At 30.0% G+C, this 22,009-nt stretch overlaps 2 protein-coding genes and 1 non-coding gene across 3 annotated transcripts; 1 reads left to right on the top strand and 2 right to left on the bottom strand.

Moving 5' to 3' along the window:
- Positions 1–4,804: 4,804 nt before the first annotated feature.
- LOC130946317 (2-oxoglutarate-dependent dioxygenase 19-like) lies at positions 4,805–6,510 on the bottom strand. Its single transcript, XM_057875000.1, has 4 exons — positions 6,174–6,510; positions 5,861–6,096; positions 5,283–5,610; positions 4,805–5,197 (listed from the first exon to the last, which is right to left on the bottom strand). The coding sequence occupies exons 1-4, from the start codon at positions 6,414–6,416 to the stop codon at positions 4,955–4,957; spliced, it is 1,050 nt and encodes a 349-aa protein (XP_057730983.1). The 5' UTR covers positions 6,417–6,510; the 3' UTR covers positions 4,805–4,954.
- A 1,197-nt stretch (positions 6,511–7,707) lies between these two features.
- Positions 7,708–7,780, bottom strand: TRNAA-CGC (transfer RNA alanine (anticodon CGC)). Its single transcript has one exon. It is a non-coding gene; the product is annotated as a tRNA-Ala (tRNA).
- Positions 7,781–8,195: 415 nt separating this feature from the next.
- Positions 8,196–10,793, top strand: LOC130943356 (protein BOBBER 1). The gene is made up of 6 exons (XM_057871198.1): positions 8,196–8,742; positions 9,192–9,364; positions 9,523–9,571; positions 9,802–9,968; positions 10,349–10,432; positions 10,509–10,793. The coding sequence occupies exons 1-6, from the start codon at positions 8,352–8,354 to the stop codon at positions 10,545–10,547; spliced, it is 903 nt and encodes a 300-aa protein (XP_057727181.1). The 5' UTR covers positions 8,196–8,351; the 3' UTR covers positions 10,548–10,793.
- Positions 10,794–22,009: the final 11,216 nt, after the last annotated feature.

Genomic DNA, 22,009 nt, shown 5'->3' on the forward strand with positions numbered 1-22,009 from the left:
CATAAAGAGTAAAGGTAGAAGCTTCAAAAGAGGTAGATCGTGGTGGCATAGGAACATACCTCAATGTCAGCTTTGTGGAAGAATTAGTCATACTGTCTGGCAATGTTACCATAGGTTCAACCAAAGTTACCAAAATCCACAACTTCAACATTCCAATCAAGCGACTCCACCGCCCAATGGTGCTTTCCATCAACAAAACAACCAAACACAACCCTACTACCAATGCACTCAACAACCAAACCAGCCTAACCAAGCTCCACAAGCTTTGCTGACAGTTTCAGCGAGCAGCAGTGACACATGATGATATCATGACTCTGGAGCATCTCACCACATCACTTTCGATCAAATGAACCTGATTAACAGTTTAGAATATGAGAGACCTGAGCAAGTGTTCGGAGGTAATGGAAAAGGTATGAACATTGCTATCATTGGAAGGACTATCATGCATGCATCTATGTCAAACAAGTTTTTTTAAACTCCAAAATTTGCTTCATGTCCCATCAATTTCAAAGAATTTAGTGAATGTCTCTAAATTTGCACTTGACAATAGAGTATTCTTTGAATTCTGGCCTTACTTATGTGTTGTAAAATGCCAGAAATCCAAAAAGATTCTGCTGCAAGACAGGTTTAGAAATGGAGTATATCATTTTGATAACATTCAGATACAAAGGTCAATATAAAAAGTTGATAAAGTTCAAGATTTTTCTGCTGAAAAAGAAAAAAAATTATGCTAATATTGCTGATACTGTGGTGCTTACTAAAAGCTTGAGAAAAGAAAAAGAAAAGGAAAAGAAAAAGAATAACAATAGCTCAACTAAAGAAAAAAAAGAAGGGATTAGTAGCTACATCAATAGTAGCAATAGTACTAGCAGTTGTAGCAATGAAGTTGGTAGCACAGTTCAAATAGCAAAAAATAGTCACAGCTCAATAAAAGACAAAGAAAAAGAATTTAGCAGCTGTAATAGTGATAGACAGCACACTAGCAGTTGTAATAGTAGTAGTCAAGATAGCAGTGCAAAAATTAATGTACAAATTCATCATCATGTCATTCCCAATATAATAAATAAAGTTACTGCCAATATTGTTTCATTTATCTCTCCTATCACTACTAATATTGCTGATCAAAATAATGCTTTTGTTACTAACATACCTGAAATCAGCAGCAAGCCCTTAGGCAATCAAGAACTAAACTCCAAATCTAATAACACCAGCATATTTTACCTCTAGCACCGTAGACTAGGCCACCCCTCACACAACATCACCAAAATTGTTCTTACCAAGAATCAAATCCCATTTTGCCAAGAACACCGTAGCTCCGACACACACTGTAAGCCATGCCTCACCAACAAAATCCATCAATTCCCTTTCTCAAAATCACAAACCAAATACAACACACCCTTAGAACTAGTGTATTTTAATATCTGGTGGCCTACACCAACCATCAGTAGGCCAGGCTTCAAGTATTATGTTTGCTTCATTGATGCCTTCAGCAGATACACCTTCACATACCTCATCCAAACCAAATCACAAATCTTCATAACTTTCTGTCAGTTTACAACCATGATAGAGTCCAAAATAAACCATAAAATTAAAGCACTTCAAATGGATAACGGTGGAGAATACTGGTCCAAAGTTTTCACCCAATACCTTAGAGAACAAGGAATCTAGCATAGGCTTACCTGCCTCACACACACCAACAAAATAGCTGTGTGAAAGGAAACACAGACACCTAACAGAGACCTCACTAACACTACTGTCCTAAGCCAACCTTCCCTTCTCTTTCTGGTATGAAGCTATATTGACCTCCACCTACCTCATAAATAGACTGTCCACTCCAGTTCTTAACCTCAAAACATCACTAGAAACTCTCTTCCATACCTCCTCTGATTACAATGCTTTGAAGCCCTTTGGTTGCACCTGCTATCCTTGGCTAAGACCATATAACAGACACAAGTTTAATCACAGGTCCATCAAGTGCATCTTTATTGGTTATAATTCTGACCACAGAGGCTACAAGTGACTGACTCCATCAGGCAGAGTTATTATATTACCCGCCTCTGTGAATACAATTTTTCTTTTCCTCTCCTCTTTAGTGACCATCACACCACCCTCAATCTAGAGAAACCAAAAACCATACCACCATCCACCTATACACTTCAACCAACATGCATGATCCTCCTTCCAATTTTAGCAATTTTATATCTAATTCATTGCTAACAACATCTGTTTATGTAACTGATGTTGCATCTGTTAATGATTCTGCTAATGTAATTATTGAAAATACAGAATCTTCTACAACTGTGCCTTTACAAGTTGTCGTTGAATCCAACATTCAGATTGATCAACCCAATGGTGCCTCTCTCACTGCTCAAAACACCCATGCTATGCAAACTCAAAGCAAGAGTGAAATTTTTAAGCCCAGAGTATTTGCTACCACTCTAATTGCCAAAGGAGACACCAACAATAACCTTCTATATTCCATTGCCCAGGAACTTGAAACCCCACATTGGAGGGAGGCAATGAATGAGAAATATTCAGCCCTCCTGAAGAACCAAACCTGGAAGCTGGTTGATCCACCTGCTCATTCGGAATCAATATGCTGTCGTTGAATTTTTAGAGTAAAAAAGAAAACCTGACTGTTCAGAAGTATAAACCAAGGCTTGTGGCTAAAGGCTTTTATCAGAGGCAAGGAGTTGACTACGACCAGAATTTCAGCCCCGTAGTCAGACTTGCAACAATTTGAATCATGCTCAACGTGGCTCTTGCAAGAGAATGGAAAATTCTCCAATTTGACTTCAACAATGCTTTCTTGAATGGGGATCTCTTTGAGAATGTCTACATGCAGCAGCTGGAGGGATTTATATCATCCAATTCTCATCAAGTGTGCAAACTTCAAAGATCTCTTTATGGACTCAAGCAAGCCCCTCGTACTTGGTTTGCAAAATTGAGCTCTACTCTCCAATATTTTGGCTTCTCCAGCACCAAATCTGATGTATCTTTCTTCACCAGGTTCACTCCCACTTCATCCATCTATATCCTTGTATATGTAGATGACATATTGGTTACTGGTAGATTAGAAGCATAAATCAAGAGCCTCATGGCTCAACTAAATGATACCTTTTCACTAAAAGAACTTGGTGAAATGAGCTATTTTCTTGGCATTGAAGTTACAAGGAGTTTGAATGGCACAGTCACTCTCAAACAAACCAAATACATCAAGGATCTACTGCAGAAAGCTGAGATGAGCAATGCAAAATCAGTCTCCACTCTCATGACATCCTCTCTCAAACTTTCTGCCTTGGTGATGAAGTCTTCTCCAATCCTGCACTGTATAGATCTATGGTAGGTGGCTTGCAATATGCAACTATTACTCAACCAAAAATATCCTTTTCAGTTAACAAAGTAGCACATTTTTTTCATAATACCCTCAACTCTCACTGGAAGGTTGTAAAACGGATCCTCATGTACCTGGCAGGGACAACACACCATGGCTTAAGGTTTAGTAAGAGCACAAACTTTAGGATTTATGGGTTCTGTGACTCAGACTGGGCTAGTGACATTGATGACAGAAAATCCACCAATGGATATAGAATTTATCTTGGACAAGTCGCAAGCAGGCTGAAGTATCCAAGAGCAGCACTGAAGCAGAATTTCAGGGTATCTCTGATGTAGTAACTGAAATTGTTTGGCTTCAAAATCTTCTAACAGAGATTAGAATGACTTGTGCAATAAAACCAATAGTTTATTGTGATAACCTAAGTGTAGTTCTTCTCTCAGATAATTCGATCCTACACAACAAATCAAAACAATTTGCCCTGTACCAGTCATTTGTAAGAGACTATGTAACAAGAAAGAAAATATTTGTTCAACACATTCCGGCCCAGGATCAACTAGCAGGCACACTAACCAAACCTCTCTCAGCTTCATCCTTCCTCAAATTTAGAAATCTACTTAGAGTCTTCAAAGCAAAACCTTAAATGGCCCTTGGTTTGAGGAAGCATGTTAGTGTTAGTTAAGTGAACACCCCTAAAATTAGCAACTTGATTAATCTGTTATGACAGCTCAACAAGTTTGTTAGTTTGTTACTCTCTCTAATCAACTATAACCACACACTCCTTTTCCCTTCTCTTGTATAAATTGTAACTCTGTAAAACCCTAATTAACCATTCTTCATTCTTGAATCATAACAAATTCGTTCACTCTCCACTTTCTCTCTTTTAACTCTGCTTTCTGTTCGGTTCTCTCACAATCTTGTGGAGTTATTTATAAATTGGTCATAATTTTTTAAAAAATTAGTTATTAAAAATAAATTTGATGCAAATAAAAAATTTTTAGGATAAAATTAAAATAAAATAAAATTTTGAAATATTTTTAAAATTTTTAATAAATTTTAAGAGTAAAAAATATACTTTTTTTGTATTTTTTTAAAGTTAAGAATAAAATTTAAATTTAAAACCCCTAAATAAAAATGAAAAGATAAAAATGAATAGATTATGTTATTTGAATTATAGTTCGTAACTTCCTTATTTGTATTATTACCAAACCGTGAAGTGCGAACATTTATTAGCCATTATTAAAGTAGCAATTTCTTTGCCATTTTTGTTTGTCAAACTTCTTTGCCAATTCAAGCGGGTGTCCCGTTTTTGGAACAAAAGGTGTTTTATGCAAATGTGGCCTATAAAGTGATGGGAACTGACACACTATAATTTCCTTAACGTCTTTATCTTATGTTTTCAATTTAGTTAGGCAGGCCTAAAAGGCAATCTTCATGTTATACAGTAATTATTTGCAATTTAATTATTTATTCTTATATGATAAGTGATATTATTCTCATTTCTCAATTAACACCATAAAAACAGTCTCTCACAACCCCCGACAAATACATGAACATTGTTATTAATTTATAATTATCAAACGACACATTCTTCAAAGGAGCATAACAGAACTGGTATCATCAGTTATGGCGAATCTCGTCCAAGCCACTTTTATAAGCAAATCGAGTCATCTGCTGAATTTCAAAATAGTCCCTGTATTTCATGGTTTTGAACAATGGGTCCTCCTTCTCCAACAGGCCCAGTGCAGGCCCAATTTCCTTATCGAGATCAGGCCCATTTACAAGCACAAGGCTAATCCTGGTGTCACGATTGTTAAGTACTGCTCTGTGCATCACACTTTTGTACCTCCCATTACTCACAGCCTATCACACACAATTAATTATGAATTAATGAGATTAAGCCGCAAAAGAAAGAATTAATTAATTAATTAATTAAGTTATTGTTGACCTCAAGTTGATCCCCAGTGTTGACAATGAGGCAATTAGGGAGGGGATTAACGTTGACCCATTTGCCAGTGTGTTTGACCTGAAGACCTCCAATTCCATTCTGAGTGAGGAGTGTGAGAAGGCCATGATCTGAATGTGGAGGCAACCCAACAGCAAGGTCTGGCTCTGGACATGGCGGGTACAGGTTCACAGCAAATATCTGCAACCCTGAGTCAAAACCCGTTGACTCTATTATTGACTCAGCATCCAATCCCAAGCTCTCTGAGATTCCTTTAAGCAATTCCCTTGCTACACCTCTTATTTTTCGGCTATATTCAAATGCAATCTCCCTTCAAATCAAACACTAATTCATCATCTCTGTTTAACTACTAAACTATTTTGATATTTCTATTTCAAATGAAAATTTAAATGCAGTTATATTCATGTGAAGGTACTATTCAAAAATTATCTTAACGACTCTTAATTATCAACTTCGCATAAATAAGTGCCTATCCAATTTTATATCTACGAATTTAGTTTACTTTTCTGATTTCACATAAAATTTCAATATTTTCCATACAGCAACACTACTGAGCTTACTTGTAACCAGGTGGTTTGTGAGGGAAGTTGAATTGGGGGAGTGTGATGACTTTGAGATAATCTCTCCAATAATGAAGCTTCTCAGCTTGAGGATGGAAGCTAGTTCCATGCCTTATTGCTGTTAAAGGCCCTTTATCCGCAAACTCCTCCTTTTCTTCCAATGGAAGGTTGTGAAACTCGTGACTCTTTTCCATCACTTCCTCCATCAGTTTCTCCGAGATCCCATGATTCGTCAGCTGGTAAAACATAAAAAAAAATGAATCTATCTCACGTCATGGAAGAAGAAGAAAATGTGATGAGGCGGAGTGAGTACCAGGAAGAAACCCCATTGGGCGCAGGCGTTGGCGAGTTGGTGGACGGTTGAGGCGTGGATTTGAGGGTCATGGGAAGTGAGGTGAGAGAAGTCAATGACTGGGATTGAGCATGCAAGGTGGTCGGCGACATCATCACGGGGTTCTGTTAGGGAGTGGTAGGTGGAAGGGATGGGAGACGAACCATTTGATTCTGCAAATGCTTTTATGCTTGTTATCTCAGATGGTGATGCAGCAGAAGCCATGGCTAATGTTGTATTGGATATTACTGAATGAATAATTAGAGTGCAAAGATAATAATATAATAGAGCAAACGAGAAAGAGAAAGAGAAAAAGAAAATATGAGAAGGGAATTGTCGTGATGCGAGGAAGGCTAATTGCAAATTCAACAGATTTATTTATGCATGAAAAGAACAGTGCTTCTTTTGATCTAGAATAAAGCTGTGATGACTGTGAGTCTGAGTTGTATTTGCATTGCATGGATGTGGAACAAAACAATGCAAAAGATAAGGTAGTGCCCTTGCAATAGTGCAATACTACTCCATGTGTCCTTTCTAGATAGATATACATACAAATATACAATCATTATATTTCTTCTAGTTCCTTCTTTCTCCTAACTTGTTTGTCTTTCAATGAATATATTTATTAATTTATGCCTTATCTGTAGCCCACATTTGTATGTTTTCTCCAAATATGTATACAACTACACTCTCTTTTTATTTTCTAATATGCTAGGTATTTGAACATGATCATTATTGGATAAGAACAACCACAATAATTATGGATAAATTATGTTTTCTGTGTTATTTTTTATGGATTTTTTTAAGTCTTTTTGTGGTATAAAAGGTACAGCTTTTTTATCTCATTATTTTTTTATTAAACATTTTTAATATTTATAAAATATATGAAAAATGTACACAAATAACACATATAATCTCACTCGATTATTAATTATTATGGCCTTTTTTTTTTCTATTTCATTAATCATTATTCATGGAGTTTTTTCTGACCTCGTTTGTATGAATAATTATGATGGATCAAATGAAAAATGCAAAAGCTAAAGGGCCATGACCCATGACAGCCTCCACCCAGACCACCCTCCAATCTTAAGCATTATATCACACACACACACATAATAGTTTTATCTACTATTTAATTATTGTCAAATTTAGATTTGGATATAACATATTAAGTGACAACATATTTAGTTACTGAACCAAATTCTTGATTTCTAGATGTTCATAATAGACTTTTTTTATTTGGACAGGGATGTTCATAATAGTTTTTTTTTATTCAAACCTAGCATGTTTTTATTATTATTAGATAATCATGTTTTTATTCAAAACGTCTTAATTTTTTGTCGGAATGCTTGCCTTCATTCGTTGGTGAAGTTGGCCCACTAAATTTCTATGAGTTATTCAACTGAATTTGGGCCCGATATCCATACCTGCTGGACAAAAAGAACAATATTAGATGTTATGGGCGGGTCAGTTTTGTGGCCCAAGGCCATGTCCGGAAAAACAAAAAGGTTTAGGGTGGAGCTGCGGGGAATCGAACCCCGTGCCTCTCGCATGCGAAGCGAGCGCTCTACCATATGAGCTACAACCCCTGATGCTAAGTCTTAAATTTCACTCTTTATGAGGACAACTATTGTCCAATCAAAATTTCTCCACTCAAATTAAATAAATTAATTTAGCAAAATACTAAAAAATCAGTACTTTTAATATAAAAAATTAACCAACTAATATTTTTTATTTATCATATTATATCATATCATATCAAATCAAATCAAATCAAAACAAAACGTTTCATGAATTATAAACAAATTATTAATTTTAAATAAATTATTTCAATTCAAGATTTTGTTCAGTTTTGTTTTATGTTGTTTTATCAAATCGAATCTGTTGAAGATTTTGTAATCATAATGAATTTATTTATTGGTTTTGATTAGATTATAATTAGATTTAAATTTTAAACTGAGAGAAGTTTTCTGGAATTTTCTACTTAAGCTGCCTGCGGGGGGTTTGTTTTTCTCGCTCTCTAACTATCTCTATTGTTTATGCAGCCTATATAAAGCACAAGATTCCATTCTCTCTGTTAAATTAAACCCTACTCCCTTCAAAGCTCAAATCTTGAATCCCCTTCGAGTCACACGACCGACTCGACTCACTCACTCACTAATGGCGATAATCTCCGATTTCAACGAAGATGACAACAAAGAAACTCGCACCAAACCCTCATCTTCCTCCTCTCAATACCCTTCTTCTTCTTCTTCTTCCTCCTCATCGTTCAGCGCCAGCTTCGATCCCTCAAATCCCGTCGCTTTTCTCCAGAAGGTCTTCGATTTCGTCAACCAAGAAAGTGACTTCTTTGGAACTGACGCGGCAGAGAAAGAGATCGCCTCACTGGCACGTGCCACTAGGGACAAGCGCAAGAAGAAAGCGGAGGAGCTCAAGGCTGCCGCCACCGCCGAGGCTGAAGCCAAAAAGAAGGCAGAGAAGAGGCTGAAGGAGGAGAAGGAGGATAAGTCTGCTCAAGACACGAAGAAACAAGAATCTGCTGCTAAAATAGGTGAATTCATTCCCAATTTGAAATTTATGCTTGTTCTCGTGGCCTTATCATCTTGAATTGATTCAATTTTTGAATTTGTTATACCATAATATTAAATATTTTCAATTTATTTTGATGGATACGATAGAATATGGATTCTATATAGTGTCTAGTGAAAATTCACAATTGCATTGCTCTGTGTGTGTGTGTGTGTGTTTGTGTGTGTGTGTGTGTGTGTTCGTGGATGCAATTCTTTAATCTTGCCAAAACATTAGTTTCGTAGGCTTAATAATGTTGCATGCAAATTGAATAGTGTTTATTAATATCAAGATTTTCCATAGTTTGCGAAAAAGTAATCCTTTGTGCTAAAGAACCATGGGTGCAATTGTCTACACAGGTTGCATATCTATTAAACTTTTGAGCTATGAATCTGAAGTTTTATAATTGTTTTTATATATATATTTGGACAGTTCCTAACAAAGGTAATGGTATGGATCTGGAGAAATATTCCTGGACTCAGACTCTACAGGAGGTCACTGTTAATGTTCCGGTGCCAAGTGGAACAAAATCAAGGTTTGTTATCTGTGAGATTAAGAAGAACCATATAAAAGTTGGACTTAAAGGCCAGCCACCAATTATTGAGGTAAGATTTCTATCCTAATAATACCAGTTTATATATGATATATCCAACAATACTTGAATGTTACTCCTTATTCATAATATGATCTGTGCCAGTTGGTAACCTTGTTCTGATGTTATTTTGTGTAATGACTGTGCTTATAATTGAATTTGTGTTTGCAGGGGGAACTATATAAGCCTGTCAAGCCTGATGACTGCTATTGGAGCATAGGTACTATACTACTTAAAAGTCAAAACTATGCTTAATCCTTCAAAGTGACCATTACCTATTATCATATTGATGAATTTGATATCTTAAATCATGAGCTGGCATTGTATTGAGTGAGCATATGCATTCGTACACTTGGGTTGATTTATTATTTGGGGGTCACGTGTTTTGAATTAGTTAATACTGTCAAGTGTCATGTCATCTCATCCATTGCATCTAAACCTATTTTGCAGAGGATCAAAGTGCGATTTCTATCCTTTTAACCAAGCATGATCAAATGGAGTGGTGGAAATGCTTGGTAAAAGGTGATCCTGAAATTGATACCCAAAAAGTTGAACCTGAGAATAGCAAACTTTCTGATCTCGATCCAGAGACTCGGCAGACTGTTGAAAAAATGATGGTAACTAATCCATAGTCTTTGACTTTAACTGGTTTTATAGCTTGTTATCATTGTTTTTGTTCTTTCATCTTTTTTCGTTTCTTAAGATCCTTTAGATAATTAGTTTCACTTGTCCGTGTATCAGGGGAGTTATTTAGTATGCTTGTTCAAATCATGTCCTTTTCAAACTTATTTTGGTTTGATGCAAAAAGATGAAATAATAGTTTTGATATGTTAGGTTTGAGTTATTAGTCCTATTCTTCAATGAAAATTTGCCTTAGGCTGCTTGAATTTTGTGAAACCTTAAATTGATCAACCATACATACCACTGCTCTTTCTTAGGAATCTATGATATTTCTTTCTTAATTGGTTGACAAGTTTGTATTGTTTGTTTTGTACAGTTTGATCAGAGGCAAAAGTCAATGGGCCTTCCAACCAGTGATGAACTCCAAAAGCAAGAACTCCTAAAGAAATTTATGGCTGAGGTTGGCAATTGACTCTATTAAAACATTTGTCATTATCTGCCAAATTTGCTGACTTATATCTGTTGTGTGTTTGCAGCATCCGGAGATGGACTTCTCAAGGGCAAAAATAGCATAAGCGCTGTGTTACTATTGGCGTTGTTCTTTTTTGTTTTAGTTCATTGTTATTACTTATTACTTATTACTAGTCCGACATCACGTGCCAGCTTTTCTCTTTTACTAGTGTTATTCATGGTTTCCATTTAGTGTCTTTCTGTCTCATTTTTGTGTTCTGAACACTGAACTTGTTCATAAATCATAATTATCTAGTGTTTTGGGAGAAATTCAACTTTTAATATAAATATGGTATGATAGATTGATGGGATATTAACTATGTTGGACTACGCTTAAATATTCTTGTTAAGAATAACAATTCAAAAGTAGTTTTGGTTTTTATTTAAAAATAAATAAATAACAGTTTTTTTTTTTTTTGGTCGGTGGATTGGACAACTCCCAATCCTAGGTACACAACACACTCACACACTCCTAACATATTTATCACATTTTTTTCTCAATTGCATCCTCTAGGGTTTGAACCCTAGACCTTGAGGTGGGGAGAGGGGAGAAATGCCACTAGAACCAAGGCTCATTGGCAAATAAATAACAGTTATGTCATTGTAAATTTTGTCAATTTTTATTTATTTATTTTTTTAACCCAGGCAAAGTTTTTATTTTAACTGAAAGGCTTTTTCTGGGTGTCGGGGATTGATGGTCCATATTCATACGAGAACCCATAGATAGCAGATACCCATCAATCTGCAGCTGAGATCGAATGAAAATTAGACCACCACTTTTCAAGTTTGGAATAATTGAATATCAAAAAAGTTTGGAACAATTAGAAACACTCCTTTTTTTGGACATGAATTAGAACACGTTTTTTCTTGTCTTGAATTAGAACTTTTCAAGTCTTCTTTCCCTCTTTTGTTTCGTTGTTTATGGACTATGAAGTGTTCGTGGGATTTTTGGGCCCATTAAGCATGTTGCTCCTTTGTGGAATTGTCAAAAGTAAATAATGAATTTGGGCCTTTGGGCCTATTTTAGTAGAAAAATATTCAATTCAATTAATGATATAAATATGAATCACCATAAACAAAACAATTGCTTTATGGATGAATCTAGAAAACAGTGTTAACATTTTTACCCCAAAAAAAAAGTGTTAACATGCCCATGTGAATTTTAATGCATGGGTAAAATTTATAAGTTTGAGAAGGTCTTTTACCAAGTTGATTTCTTTTATTCTTTTTATTATTATTTATATTTTTTTAGAAAGATAGATTATTATTTATGTCCATTTGAGTCAAATCTTAATTTAGTCTTTAATATTTTAAACGTTTTATTTTTTTTTGAAATTTTTTTAAATAGATTCAATTTTATTCTACTATTAAATTTGACACAAATAATTAACAAAATGAGTGACATAGATATTAATTATATTATTGGTTTAAGTTATATCATATCTTATACCAGTATTAGAGAAATATAATCAAAAATTTTTATAATAATTTTTAATATTTTTGTGCAAAATTTAATTTTTAGCAATAATCTATTAATATTTTAAATAAAAAAATCTTTTATATTAATATTCGTTAATAGATTAATTTTATTTACGTACTAAAATTAAATGTTATTAATTTTTAATATGTTAATTATTCGTATTAAATTTAATAGTGTAATAATATTAAATCCGTTTAAAATTTTTTAAAATTGAAATATAAGATTTAAAACTTAAGAGAAAAATTAAGATTTAATGGGGACAAAACACAAACCTTCCCTTTTGTAAAAAGAAACCTACTAGCTCGAGACAGGAACATTCGACCTTTTTCTATTCATTCCCTACTTAAGAAGAAATGTTGGCATACCACTCGAACCAACTCCGATAATTTATAAACAAATCAATTAATGGACTTTATCATTGTTAGAATGTTAGTAGCTAGTGAAATCAAACTCAATCATGTTATCTTGTATAAGCTACACACAAGAAGAAAATAGAGACGCGTGGCCAATAATAAGCAAAGGTCCCTTTCCGCATAAAGTAGATGATTGCAATGGCACTTCCACACCCCAATTGTCCTCTTCTCCTGTTACCATTTGGGCATTAACCCTTATGGTCCATATCATTTCACATAAACCCATCATTATCCTCAAGAAAGTGATGCCCTCTTTTGTATTTTCTGCTATATTCAGTTTTCGCACCCAAAAGGGCCAAAATCTGGTGAGAGAACAAATTGATGTTTGCAAAGGGAGAGTCAAAATGTAGTGCTTAATTTGCTTGATATTTAGGAATTGCCTCCACCCACAATTATTGATCCCGGTTGATAGCCGGACAAACTCTTTCAAATAGTAGCAACTATGACGGAGTATTTATTTTTTAGATTTAATTATTCTATGGTATTTATAATTTTATCGAAATTTTAATTAAATTTTTATATTTTTTAATTAAATTTTTATATTATGTCAAATTTTTATAATTAAATTTTTATCATAACAAAAATATTAGAATTAACAAAAAATTTTATTAAACAAAATAAATATATCTAATATTTAAATGTATATTTTATTTTGTTTAATAAAATATTTATTTGATTTTAATATTTTTACAACGGCAGGAACTTAGTTATAAAATTTAATATGATATAAGGATTTATTTATAAAAAAATTATAAAAATTTAACTAAAAATTTGATAAAACTATAAGAACCAACGAACTAATTAAACCTATTTTTAAATTGATTTTTTCAAATTTCAATAAATATAAAAATTACCTATTAAATTTGTCATTATATGTTTATGTATATTTTTAAACAAAATAATCAATTACTAAAATAATCAAAATTTTTATAAACACCAAAAATCATTCACCGTATCTTTTGTATTTTCATTGGTATTTTGATTATATTCTTTATAAAATTTAACTACAAGTATAAATATTATTATATGTAACATGGTTACTTTGTTGTTGATATATCAATTTGAGGATGATATACTTCCATGCTTGAAAATTTTTAAGAAATTTTTCCTAAGAAAAACTCTCTCACAAAATACTTAATATTTTGATATCTCTATTTTATTTTTTCCGATTTAGCAAAATTATATTTGATTCTTTATATATATATATATATATATATATATATATATATATAAAATATTAATTAATTAATTAAAAACTCCTTTGACTACAAATAGTTCTTTTGAGTGATAGTTTATATATTACACAATTGAATCGGTAATGTTAGAAAGAAAAAAAAATAGTCAAAATTTGTCTTATTTAATATTTATTAATTATTATGATAATTAATAAATGTTAAATAAGATAGGTTATGATTGTTTTTTACTATTTTTTTTTGTTATAGAACATTTTTGCAATTGAATAAACAAAAAATGGAATTATATTCTTTTATTTCCTAAGTCTTGCACTCTTAATTACTTGACAAAGAAAGATACGGAAGCTACCTATACAATATAGAGAATTATTGAATGTGACATAAATGAATTTGCAAATACAAATAAACACTTAAAATTATTTATATACAAATGTTTTTATGTAAAAGTACTAATTAAATATTATTAAATAATTTAATGTATTTTATTAAATTATTAAATATAATATGTGTCAAAACTCAAAAAGATCATTTTCATACAAAAAGATCTTTATATAAATAGCTGCTTGAAGAGTCGTCACATTGTTCGTTGTTGGGTTTCAATAATTTAAACTGACATACCCTCTTACGCATGCATATAATAACACTGCTGACATTAAGTGGCATTCATTTTTGTCGTTTTCTCATTATTTTTTCCAAAACGTTAAAATATACTCTTTTAAAATGTAATTTTGATGGATTATAAGTATACAAAAATTATATATAATTAATTATAAAAATATTATAGAGACATTAAAATTAATAATTAAATTATTTATTAATATATTTATGTATAAATATGTGTATTATTCAATTTATTTTAATATATATTTATATTTTAATATATATTTTATATTATTAATATATTATATTAAATTTATAAATTTATTTTCAATATCTCACCGAAAGAAAACAATAGCTTAATTATGCATTACTCTCCTATTTAAGTATTTATAAATGTAAAAGGCTGCACTGACTTTCCTAAAAATTTATAAAATTAATACGGTAATACTCTAAATTATTTTTTAAGAAAATTTTAATTGAATAATTTAATTTTAATAAACTTTAATTACTAAATTAATTTTAAATTTTTTATTTTATTAGATAAATCAGTCATATTACAAATTCTATAAAAAAAAATTAACACAAACAAATTCTTAGAAGTTTTTAATTAAAATTCTCATTTTTATGAGAAAGTCTAAGGAGTTAACACTTTTATTAAAATTTGGTCAGTTCTCAAAAAAAAAAGTGAGTAATCTTACACCATTGAATGAAATCTCACACCATTAAAAATACCAATAATAATTAATTGATGACTACAAATCGCAAAATTTACTGGCCTCCTAACACTCCTCTTAATTTATTTATATAGATGAGTAGATGACTAATATGATATAGGAATTGATAGTCATTTGTTTGCTAGTGACATGGATTTCTCGTAAATCTTTATTCGCTAGACCCAAATTGAATTTCATCAAATATGAAGATGATGAGCATATAGTTTTTTTTCCCCCTTTTTTTATATTTCTAAAATTTGATAAATTTCAGCACGTCCACTTTCTATTTGTTCAACTAACATTAACTTTCTTTCCAAACCTCGATCTATTTTTACGTACGATTAATGTATATTTTTAGAAACAAATAAAGAAGGCCGAGTTTCACTTGCCATTATTATAAATACTATATAATTGGCTAAAAAAGAAAACCTTGAATATAATCTTAAAGCATGGTGACCTTAAATCATTAATCACATCAAATAATTTATTCCACTCGTGAAAAATATCATAATGTATGTCCGAACTAATTAAGCAAAGCGTGACAAGGTGGAGATGGCAAGCAAATTAGCTATGAGCTACTTGTCTCAAATATTTGGAATCTTCTAACCATATATATGCACAAGTGGCTTTTCAATTATGACTCAATAATAATAATAATAATAATAATAATAATAATAATAATAATAATAATAATAATAATAATAATAATACCCTATCATCGAAATGGATGTCCATGTCCATGTCCATGTTGTATGATGTGCATGTCACCATTTATTCATTGCTCCATAGCAAGAAAACAGGAATCTGTTATCTCTTATTGAATCTGTCATTTTCTCTAACCTCCATGCTTTGGATTATTAGGGCTAAGACAAGCTATGCTACCAATGAGAAATCAAATATTTTTCTATTAAGAGAAGATGGATAATAAAACAAGGTTGACTACCTTTATTTCATGTAAACACAGTCATTATACTATATAAATCATATTATGATGCAATTAGTGAAATGGAAAGAAATAATCAAATTCTATGATTTGAGAATGGATTGAAAAAGCAGTATAGCATATGATTGCACCGGGGAAGAGTGGGTATATTGAGTGTTTTTTTTTTAATATAACGAATAATAAATTGATGTGAAGTACACTCCCTTCGGGCATATATAGTACAAATACATATTCAATCATTTAAGTCTATATATCCCTTAACAATAGATTTTTTTTTCTCTAATTTTGTTAGTTTTGTTAGCTAACTAATTAGGAGTGCAGCAAACTAGTATAGGAATTATAAAAGAAGTCTAACAAGAGGGAAAGAAATCATAAAAAAAATTATTGTAAAAAAAATACTCAAAATCTAAAAAAAAAAACATCCAAAACATAACAAAAACGAAACATCCAAAATCTAACAAAGAGATATCCAAATTCATTTTGAAAAATTTTAAAACCTAGCAAAACAAGACATCTAATATTATTGAAAAAAGAACATACAAAAATTAAGAAAAAAATTAATATCTAAATTTAATTTATATAACATAACTTTTATAATTTTATATACGTAGCATCTCTAATTTCATATTTATTACATTTAAAATTGTGTAATTATTTTAACAATAATTAATGAATACTAAATAAAATAATTTTAAATTATTTGGACTGAATTTTTATTTTTTTCCTAAATATTATTGAAATTGGTAGGTATTATTTTTTTCCTTTTTATGTATCACTTGAATATAGTTAACCAACTTTAATTAATGATTTTATTTTTCTTTTTTTTTTGTTATCTGCAGTATTCTTCAACCTAACAGACTAAGGATTAATTTGTCTCAGATCTGAGTTTTATTTGAAAAATTTTTGCTGTTTAATAGATTATTATTATATGTGAAAGGTGACATTCAATAACTCTAACGTTTGTTTAAACAGACTAATATAGTAAATATTAATAATAATAATAAATTTAAGATTAGCTAATAAAATGGTAAATAACTAAATATGTTACATTAAAACTACAAGATCATGAATTTTAACTTTTGAAGTAAGCAAAATATTTTTCTTTATAATAATCAATGATTCAAAAATTTAAGAATCAACTATAATAAATGACATTTATTTGATATATCTATGTTGATATTTATTTTTCAAACCCATAAATAATAACTTTAAACTCATTATTTTAAATACCTTTTATAGTTTTGGAGAAAGTGATAAATAGAATTTATATATATTTGTTTACAATGATCATTATTTTCCTAATCTTGGTTATTTCTATTAGTTTATTTTGTGGTGGGATTGTTGTTAATTTCTATTAGATTTGAGATACAATCTCTCTCTACTCTTTTTTATTTTCAATTTATTATTTACCATTTTATGTTTTTCTTTTTGTTTTGGTATCTTGCAAAGGTTTTGTTATTATTTTTTGTGTGTGTTTTGGTTTTCTCTTTTGTAATACTTGAATTTATATTAGTAGACATTTTAATTCAATTATCTTATGAAATAAAACATGTAAAAAGTGGTTAAACTAATTGTAGAACAAGGAAGTGACTCAAAAATGAATATTAAAAGATAGAAATTTTCTACAGATTTTTTTTATTTTGGGAAAAAAGATATAAAAGAAAATGAAATTAGTTGATCAATAATATTTGCTAATCTTACACTGCAGGTATATATACATCGAATAGAGCTACCACCTAGAGGATTAAGTTATGGTTAGCCTAAACTAATTCAATTAGAGAAACTAGCAATTAGTTCTCACATGTTAAGTTAATTATAAGTCATACCAGAAGAAAGAAGAGAAAAAACTGTTAACCAACTAATTAAACTTATGATAAAATTATGAAAGAATAAGAAAAGAAAAGATAAAAAAGGTTATACTTTGTATTTTTTGATTGATTGTTGATCGATTAAATTATGAAGGTAAAACTAAATATATATAGAGTACTGCCTACGAAAGATAAAAAAAAAAAGATAAGATAACAAATAAAAATAAAATAAGAATTTAATATGTCCCCACAAACTTGTGGATGAAAGATGTCAATAATCCATCACTTGGATAAGTTTCGATGAAATGGTTGATGAAGACGCGTGTGACGTGGTAACACAGAGGGAGATACGTGCGGGGGAGCTAGAGCTACTAACGGCAAAAAACAAAACAAAAAAACATAGAAGAAAATTATGTGTTTGAGGGAGAGAAAGCAAGCAGCGATCTTCAAAGAGCGCGTAGAGCACGATAAGATTGATCTTCAGATGGCACATAGAGCGCAATAAGAGAAAGGGCGGATATAGCGCGATAAGATTGATCTTCAAAGGGAGAGAGAGCAAGCAGCGATCTTCAAAGAGCGCAATAAGATTGATTTTCAGAAGGTGTGCTTGGAGCGCAGTAAGAGTGAAATTAAAGAATGCAGACAGAACTACGAAAAGAAGCGGACGAAACTGCGAAAAGAAATTAAAGCGCAGACGTAACTGCAAGAAGAAGGCGTGATAAGAGGGGGCGCGTAGAGCGCGGTAATTTAGGTCTATTAGAATCGAAAGGATAAGATGAAAAGGATGGATTATTTGGTGAGTTGAGAAAATATTAAACCAGTAACAAAAACGAAATTATTTTTATCAATAAAAAAGAAGTATGATAATTTCTCACAAAAAAAGATAATAGTTTATGTATTTTTCAAGATGTCAAGACTTTGATATCATGATAAAATTATAAAAAAATAAAAAATAAAAAATATTTTATTTTATATTTTTTGATTAATTTTTGATTGATTGAATTATGAAAATAAAATTAAATATATATAAAGCATTGCCTATAAAAAAAAAAAACAAATAAAAATGAAATAAAAATTTAATAACTTGATCATATAGATTAAGTCACAAAACATAATACATTTTTTAAAATTTGTCACACATGTTTTGTAGTCTTTGATGTACAATACCCATAAAATTGATTTTTCAAACAAGAAATAAAGCCGTATATATTTGCTCTTAATTAATTTAAGCAGTATATTTCCTTCTTATTAAAATTTGATCAAATCAATCTTTTTTTAATTTGTAAAAACCGTTAAACAGTTAAACTTATCTACGAATAAAATTTTCTATTACCATTTATCAAGTTAGATTTGTATGGTAGTTAATTTATTAATTTGATTAAGCAGTAATTTGTTGACTAACAGTAAACTTTTAAATAGAACTCAATATTAAAATATCAGGTCAAAGAATACCATAAATAACAAAAAAAAATTTAAAAAAATTGAGAAAAGAGATTATATATTTGCAATGGAAGAAAACTGAATTGTCGAAATTAATTAAGGCCCCATTTTTATTGAATTGTGTTGGGCATGAAGACGATGGAGAAGAGAGGGTCTTTCGCACACGTCATATCAATTATTTACATCAAAAAAGAATCTTAAAAGTTCTTCGAGTTTGGGCCGTTTAAGAGAGCATGGAGGAGCCCATTTTCATGTCACTATCAATTTCTATACAAAGACAAACCTACTACATTCACATGCTCCTCCACCACTGTTTCGTTACTTTCCATCAAATATGAATTATATATGTTTACTTGCTTTGCTTAGTAAATATTTAAATTAGTTTTTAAAAGATTTTAGTTTAGTTTTAATCATTTTTTCATAAGTTTTCGAGAATTATTATTGTCGGACATATTAGTCTCTCTTCCTGTTAGCTTTTAATTTTTAACATTTTTTTTTTGTGTAGGGACATTTAAAAGAAAGCAAGAAAATAGAATATAAACAAAACAAACAAGCAGCTAGCCATGCTTCTGATAGCACCTGTCACCTGATTAAGGCTGTGACTTTAGTAATAGAATTCAATAAATAAGTTCTTAATAAATTTTATTAAAGAATAATTAAATTTTTAAAAAACATATTATAATTTTATAAGATAAATTAATTCTTTTTTAAAATAATACAAAATTAGATTTGTTTAACAGAAATCATTTTTAAAAATGTTTTTAATAAATAAAAATTTATTAAAGATAAAGTATCATATCTAAAAAAATTATGCATAAAAGAGTTTTTGGTGGTCAAAAATATATATTAAAATTCTTAAATATTAAAATACATTCCAAAAATTATTTTTAATGAACAAAAATATACACTTAAAATTCGTAAATATTAAATTTTTACTAATAATATGATACTTTTGTCCATAAAAAATAATTTCTAAGATATATTTTTGTATTTACAAATCTTTACTATTTATTTTTATATATTCCAAGCTTTTTCACATGTACTTTTATTCATTTATTTTTAAATATCTTCTATGATAAAAGAATTAAACTACTATTATTATTAGTGATAAATATTTCAATTTAATTTACAAATAAAAAAATTAAGTAAAATTATGTTACAAAAAAATGTTGATATTTTAGATGTTATTGCTTTTATTTAAAGTTAATAATTAAATATATCAAATAATCTAATAATTTTAAATTATTAATTTTGCATCAAAACAAATGTAGCTAGTCTCTACCTTTAAAATTTGAGTACTTGGTGAACGAGAATAAACGTGGACAACTTCATCAACTTTATAGTAGTGTAACAATTGAAGCTTTTAAGTTTTAATAGTAAAATGAAATTGTTTGGAGTAACATTAAAACCGTGGAAATTAAATTGGGTTGGTCTAGTAATTAGTTTATTAGTCTACTTAAATAAATGTTAGAAGTTCGAATTTTGTTTTCTGTATACATCAATTTATTGGCCAACTATAAACCCAATTCAATACCGCAACAAATTAGTATTTGACCTATCAAATTAGAAGATACCATAACAAATAAAAAAACATTATAACCGTGAAAAAAAAGTCATCAAGTTTAAAATGATTAATAAGTAAGAGTGGCTAAATTCATTTCATGAGTTAATGCTATATTATTAGTGTGATCTAAGCATCCATTTTGAGTTAAGTCAAATGAATTTTGCTGCCAACCAATTCATTCAACTCAGTTGGCAACCAATCCGTGCCTTGATTCTTCTTCACAACTTCAAATTCCAATTACTCTCTTTTCTTTATTCGCGTTTCTGATTCCATAAATCAATTCACAGCAAGAACGAACGAAACAAAACCATGATTCAGAGATTCCACGCCCCCAAATAGGTGTCAATTAAAGCACGTTTCCAACACACACGGCTGGTGACACCTAAATTAAGCTAACCTAATTTTCCATTAATTGCTTTGCACCACGAACAGACAACATTTTCGTCTGTTCCTTCCATTGTCTGCTGACTAGAACGCTACAAATTATCACCCTATTCTTTTTTTTTATTATCACAATATTTTTTAATTTGACAAGTCAATAATTAATTTATCATGAATTTAAATTTTATTTTAAGATTTTGCTATTGATCAATAAATTGTTCAATTCTCAGCCTATTTTTACTAAGACAAAATTGACATTTTCATTCAAGTAATTTATTTAAGTTGCTAAATGTGTTCTAAAAATACATTTTAGGAATAGTAAAATATTATTAAAAATATTTTATAAAAAATTATTAAAATATATTTTTATATTTTTAATAAATTAAGTATATTAAAAACTTTAAAAAATATATTATTATAACATACTCTTAAAATATAAAATAATTAAATCCTTTTTTAAATAAATAATCTTTTATATATTACTAGTTAACTGCATATGTGGTTTAGATAAATAATTTTATTACATAATATTAAAGTTTTTATCATCAAAATGTAAAAAAAAAAATTATTTTTATCATTTTATATATTTTTATTTTTGGAATAAATATTTTTTTATAAAATTAACATAAATAATCAAAGTACTAACTACTAAGAATTATATATAGAAACCAAGGTTTGTATACAAACAATACAACAAATATAATAAAGTAACAAAATAATTATTTTTTAAACTTATTACAGATTGCTAAAATGAAGCACCCACACATAGCTAAGCCTAATTATTAGCTTTCTTTTCTGAGCTTGTTAGGATTTTATTTATTTAATTATTTATTATTAATATTTTCCTAATATAGGATTTGAGGGACATATAGTACCCTGCTACTTTAGCCATCTAAATCAAAGATGAACATTCCTTATTGCTCAAAACAGAAGAAAAATTAGAGGAGGCACATGTCACCTCTCCAAGGTTCCCTTTTTGAAGTGGCTGAAAT

The sequence above is a fragment of the Arachis stenosperma genome, chromosome 8, assembly GCF_014773155.1.
Source record: "Arachis stenosperma cultivar V10309 chromosome 8, arast.V10309.gnm1.PFL2, whole genome shotgun sequence".
In the NCBI taxonomy this organism is placed as follows: Eukaryota; Viridiplantae; Streptophyta; class Magnoliopsida; order Fabales; family Fabaceae; genus Arachis; species Arachis stenosperma.

Bases quoted from the DNA above. Each gene is read 5' to 3' on its own strand.
- LOC130946317 (XM_057875000.1), bottom strand. From the start codon at position 6,416: ATGGCTTCTGCTGCATCACCATCTGAGATAACAAGCATAAAAGCATTT. The intron at 6,097-6,173 runs GTACTCACTCCG...ATGTTTTACCAG, and splicing joins CCCAATGGGGTTTCTTCCTG to CTGACGAATCATGGGATCTC. The intron at 5,611-5,860 runs GTAAGCTCAGTA...TTTGATTTGAAG, and splicing joins CACAAACCACCTGGTTACAA to GGAGATTGCATTTGAATATA.
- LOC130943356 (XM_057871198.1), top strand. From the start codon at position 8,352: ATGGCGATAATCTCCGATTTCAACGAAGATGACAACAAAGAAACTCGC. The intron at 8,743-9,191 runs GTGAATTCATTC...ATATTTGGACAG, and splicing joins AGAATCTGCTGCTAAAATAG to TTCCTAACAAAGGTAATGGT. The intron at 9,969-10,348 runs GTAACTAATCCA...TGTTTTGTACAG, and splicing joins AGACTGTTGAAAAAATGATG to TTTGATCAGAGGCAAAAGTC.